Source organism: Macaca mulatta, chromosome 9, assembly GCF_049350105.2.
Source record: "Macaca mulatta isolate MMU2019108-1 chromosome 9, T2T-MMU8v2.0, whole genome shotgun sequence".
In the NCBI taxonomy this organism is placed as follows: Eukaryota; Metazoa; Chordata; class Mammalia; order Primates; family Cercopithecidae; genus Macaca; species Macaca mulatta.
In genome coordinates, this window is record NC_133414.1 from 116,280,906 (window position 1) to 116,286,360 (window position 5,455).

The 5,455-nt window shown below is 41.2% G+C and overlaps 1 protein-coding gene across 2 annotated transcripts; it reads left to right on the forward strand.

Moving 5' to 3' along the window:
* The first annotated feature begins 1,193 nt into the window (after nt 1-1,193).
* SFR1 (SWI5 dependent homologous recombination repair protein 1) lies at nt 1,194-5,455 on the forward strand. Of its 2 annotated transcripts, none has more exons than XM_077947471.1 (4): nt 1,194-1,351; nt 2,018-2,139; nt 2,747-3,157; nt 4,578-5,455. In XM_077947471.1, the coding sequence occupies exons 2-4, from the start codon at nt 2,044-2,046 to the stop codon at nt 4,767-4,769; spliced, it is 699 nt and encodes a 232-aa protein (XP_077803597.1). In that variant the 5' UTR covers nt 1,194-1,351; nt 2,018-2,043; the 3' UTR covers nt 4,770-5,455. The 2 variants fall into 2 exon arrangements, with proteins under 2 accessions (XP_077803597.1, XP_001114219.3); XM_001114219.5 differs by having other exon boundaries at nt 1,194-1,266.

Consider the following 5,455-nt stretch of genomic DNA (forward strand, 5'->3'; position numbering starts at 1 on the left):
TCCCTTCTGGCCACTTCTAAGCCATTACTGTCAGATGTTATTAATAGTAAAGAGACGATATCAATGTTTAAAACGGCCATTCAATAAGAGGACTGAAAACACTAGCCCCTGGAAATTCCCAACTTCCACGCGACTCAGAAGTTACACAACTCTTTCCCTAAACCCAGTGCTCCACCCAGTGTAGCTAACTTTGTCGTCGCGTAGCAACAGAACCTCGCCACACTGGAAGCGTGGCGGGGGGTCGGGGGGGTGGATTTTCTCGACTGGGGATGCTGCTGCCCGGTGGCCGGCAAAGGCCCTATCGGTCTCAAACATCTGAATTTTGCACCGACACAATCTCATGTAATGATTGTTCTGTTTCCTGTGTTGCGCCACAACAAACTTCCTTGGGCTACATTTTCCCTCAGATTTGAGTAAAAGATTTGAGGTCACGCTAAGAAGCCTGAATACTGAGGTACAGAAACGGTTGTTTACAAAAAAAAAAAAAAAAAAAACCTAGCGACGGGACCGCCGAGTTTGCGGCAGCCAAAAAAGCTAGCGATGAGCTCAGCTAAAGTGCCAGGACTCTCGGATAGATTTCTAACATGTTTCATTCTCAACAGGCTGGAACCCAACGCTGTTCTTGTGGTCTCTGCCTCTGGGGAGTCCACAAGCTGTAAATCTAACATGCAGCCAGCCGTGCGGCTTCTGGCCGCGCCACATCTGAGGAAAGCCTTTTCTGTGACGAGCGGGGAGAGGAGACTGACTGGAGCCAGAGAATGGAGGCGGCGGGCTGGCGGAGGCAGGGGGAGGCACTTTCAGGCGCACTTCACAGACGCACAAAAACAAGGAAGCCTGAAGGGAAGGCGGTTGAAAATAAGACAAGAGAAGCCGCCAACGGAAGCGCGCCCCCCTCAGGATCGGTTGGTCGTTCCAAAGCTCAGCTTCCCCCGCCCCGAAGACCTGCTGCGGATCACAGCCGCGCGCGCGCACTCCCGCTGCCCTCGGGCGCTGGGCAGGGAGAGCCGCGCGCACCGGTTAATTCTGCCAATCACGCGTTTAGGCCGCCTATCGTGTGGCCAAGCCCCGCCCCAACCGCCGGCTGGCGGAGGCGCGCGCGCAGTCCCGCCGCTCTGAGTCGCTGAGTGAAGCGGCGTCTCGCGCGTTAGTCAGTCTGGCCAATTGCGCGTCTTCTACGCCAGCCGCACGGCCCCGCCCCTGCCACAGGATCGATTTACGGCCGCAGCTGCGCGCGCTTTTTGCTCTCGCTGGGAATGGCGGAGGGAGGTACTCAGCTGAGGGGAAGGGGGTTACCTGAGACCTGGGCTTCCCCGGGAGTGTGCTGTGGAGTCGAGTTGAGCTCCTTTTCCGGGTCTGGGGAACTCAACCTCACCTCATCCATGGGGTCTTCGGGGATCTAGTGGGCTTTCTGCAATGGGGGGAAGGAGGGGACTACTCCCGCCCCTGGTTTGCCTCTCAAAAGTTGATGCCTTTGTCGGAGAAAGCAATTTCAGTCCACTCTCCTTTTCAGTGCCTATTCGCTGCTTAAACTAAAAGGGCGTAAATGCATCTCCGCTGTGTTTCTTATGCCTCGGGCCGGCAGGGTAACGGGTTCTAGTCACAGCTTGTAGAGTTCAGGATGGGTGACATTCAGGTCCTATTGTTTTTGAGTCAAAGTTTCGGCTATATCTTCTTGAATTATGAAGCTGTCATCATAAAGAATTCCTGATTAAAGCTGTTATTCCCTTCTTCCAAGGCAGAATTTGAATATATTTTGGTGGATGAAAAGAAAACAAGGAGAGTTGTGACTATGAGATACTAGCTGGTTGATGTGTCATGAAAATCTTAGTGGTCCCTTTGTGGGAAGGTAAATGGAAAACTGCAAAAAGAGCAATAATGAATTACAAAGTGAAATTAGAAGAAATATCTGGCTTACTTGTGGATGCTTTGTACACCAATAAAATATATTCTTTGATAAAAATCGACTATGGAGAGGTGTGGCTAATTTGATTCTCATTTAATAATTTTTCTTTTTTAGAGAAAAACCAAGATTTCACTTTCAAGATGGAAAGTTCGTCAGACTCAGCTGTGGTTTTACCTAGCACTCCTCAGGCCTCTGCGAATCCATCATCTCCCTATACAAATAGTTCACGAAAACAAGTATGAAAATCTTTGTCCTTCCAGTGGATCCATTGTGTGTTTCTAAGTATTGTGGCAGTGGTGGTTTAAATTCTACTGAAGGTTGTTAATTAACATAATGTGTAGCATAAATAAGTAGACATTTTATTAAACAATTTTATGTTTTTCTTCTAAGGTCACATATATGACACCCACCAGCCCCTTTCCATATTTTCCTCTTGAATCAATTCATTTCAGTTAGTTTCAGATTAATGGAGAAAGTTAGAATCTGTGCAATATTGTGAAGGTCTTTAGTGGCAGGGTCTAGGTCTTTTCCTTACTCTGTAATTCTGAAGCACCTGGAGTACCGTCAGGCATGTGCTTGTTACTGAACAAATGTTCCTTGATTACTGGGATAAACCTTTCAACACTTTTAGAAAGGTGTTGATCTTGCTGAAGTAAAAAGGAAATAGAACAAATGGAGCTTCCAGAAATTAAAGACATTTTGTGATGCCTTCTTTAGATGTGGAGACAGAAAGCCATCTAGTGGTGTCTAGCACAGAAATGTAAGGCCTTTATTTCTGGTGATTTATTGACATCAAGAATGTTTTTCTTGATTCACATTTTTAATGTTTTATGCTCTTTATAGCCTATGAGTGCAACACTTAGAGAAAGATTAAGGAAAACAAGATCTTCATTTAATTCCTGTTACAATGTGGTGAAACGTCTTAAAGTAGAGAGTGAAGAAAATGATCAGACCTTTTCAGACAAACCAGCATCTTCCACAGAGGAAAACTGTTTGGAATTTCAAGAAAGTTTTAAACACATAGATAGTGAATTTGAAGAAAATACAAATTTGAAAAATACTTTGAAGAATCTCAGTGTCTGTGAATCTCAGTCACTTCATTCTGGATCATGCAGTGCTCTCCAAAATGAGTTCATGAATGAGAATCTTCCTAAACAAAGATTAAACGATGAAAAAGCCAAATTGGTGAAGCAGGTTCAGGAGAAAGAAGACCTTCTTCGGAGGCTAAAACTAGTCAAAATGTATAGATCAAAGGTGAGAAGAATTTCGGGACCATTGTATCATTTTTATTTTTACATAAATTGCAGGAAAGTAATTTCAAAAATAGAAAATAAGGTGTGTGTTTGTTTTTTTATCATAATAAGCAATAAGCCAAATATTCAGAAACCTGGCTTCCAACAACTTTAATTCAACTCCAGATTTAGAGTAGAAAAGGCCCTTAAACACCAGGTAAAACTTTTTAAGAATCTCAGCTCTTATTTAATATGCAGTTAAACTTTTCTTTCTAGTTTCTAGCCCACAGCAATATTAGAAGTATTAAATGTTAGATGCAAGTACGACGGGAACAGAAGTGAAAGCTGACAGTCAATTAGTAAAACTAAAAATGGGCTGTAGAGTACAATAAAAGGTATTTTATTTATGATCTTGTGTCTCCCCCAAATAATTAATGTGATTCAGCCATATTATTTGAGAAAAAAACAAATATATATTAGATTTTAGATTTCAACTCATATAGGTTGAATTAAATAGAACTTGAGTACATGGAAGGAGATAACCTTTATTACCTGGAAAATTCATATATATGCAATAGCTCATTTTCCCCCAACTATGTGGAATAAATGATGAGATAGCATATCTCATTTGTTCTCGTGAAATTTTAGGGTTTTTTAAAAATAAAATTTAGGAGTATTGAATGTATTTTAAAATTTAGGAGTAAAAAGTGTATTTTATTTATTCATTCTCTTTTTAGAGACATGGTCTCTGTTACCCAGCCTGGAGTACAGTGGTACAGTCCTAACTTATTGCAGCCTTGAACTCCTGGGCTCAAGTGATCCTCCCACCTCAGCCTCCCTAGTAACTGGGACTACAGGCATGTGCCATCACACCTGGCTAATTTTTTTAAATTATTTTTTTGTAGAGATAGTCTTGTTATTTTGCACAGTCTAGTCTTGAACTCCTAGGCTCAAGCAGTCTTCCCACCTTGGCCTTCCAAAGTACTGGGATCACAGGTGTGAGCCACCATGCCTAGCCTAAAAAAATATTTTTAACTAGAATTTTGTAATTTTAAAGAGCAGTTTTAGGTTCATAGCAAAATTTAGTGCAAAGTACAGTATAGTGTCATTTTTAAAAAGGTACAGTTGTAATAGAGTAGATTTTTCCCTGTATTACTGCTTCTTGACATAGTTTTGGCCCAATTTAATGATTTGATTTTTCCCTTATCATAAGGATGGTCCAGAGCGTGAGCCAACAAAATAGCCATTGAACTCAAGTTGAATGACATTGTAACCATTCTACATATGACCATCCTACTTTTTCCTAGATAGAAGTCCCATTCATCCCAGTGTATGTTAGCCTTTAAACCTGCACATCCACTAATTTAACAACTTTAATTAAGTTGAACTAGCATGACTAGTTATTGACATACATACATGGTTTTTTTTTTTTTCTGTTTCAGAATGATCTGTCTCAGTTACAGTTGTTAATAAAGAAGTGGAGAAGTTGTAGCCAGCTGTTGCTTTATGAGTTGCAGTCAGCTGTGTCTGAAGAGAACAAGAAACTGAGCCTTACTCAATTGATAGACCACTATGGGTTAGATGATAAATTGCTGCACTATAACAGAAGTGAAGAAGAATTTATAGATGTTTAATTCCTGATTTTTGCTCCAGAATATCTTTGAGAATGACAACTTAATTAAAAGATATTTAGACACTTTTTTTTTTTTTTTGGAGACTGAGTCTCGCTCTTGTCACCCAGGCTGGAGTGCGATGGCGTGATCTCAACTCACTGCAACCTCCACGTCCCAGGTTCTAGCAGTTCTCCTGCCTCAGCCTCCAGAGTAGCTGAGATTACAGGCACCTGCTACCACGCCGGGCTAATTTTTGCATTTTTAGTAGAGACTGGGTTTCACCATGTTGGCCAGGCTGGTCTCGAACTCTGGCCTCAGGTGATCCACCCGCCTAGGCTTCCCAAAACCATTAGGGCTCAGAGGAATGTATCCCGATGAACATCAATTAAGGGCACTCTAATATATAAATTATAAACTAACTTCTAAAAGGAAAATTAGTATTTTGGATAGACTTGCCAAAGAAAACTTGACATTTAAATCATGTTTAAAATGTCATTTGGGCAGTTCTGGAAACTAGTTTTAATACATTTGTTTTTTGTGGCAAAAAGTTTTATTTTAAATGTTAAACATTGTCCACTCTGGTAAATGTCTAAACCTAAAGTTTAAAAATTTCTGCCTCCTAAGTTTATGCACCTTGTTTCCATCCATTTACCACATATTTCCATCTGATAATTTAGCAGGTAATTAAACTCATATGTCCAAAACTA

Excerpts from the sequence above, each read along its gene's own strand:
- SFR1 (XM_001114219.5), top strand. Across the intron at positions 2,140-2,746 it reads CAAATAGTTCACGAAAACAA|CCTATGAGTGCAACACTTAG; the intron begins GTATGAAAATCT and ends TGCTCTTTATAG. Across the intron at positions 3,158-4,577 it reads TCAAAATGTATAGATCAAAG|AATGATCTGTCTCAGTTACA; the intron begins GTGAGAAGAATT and ends TTTCTGTTTCAG.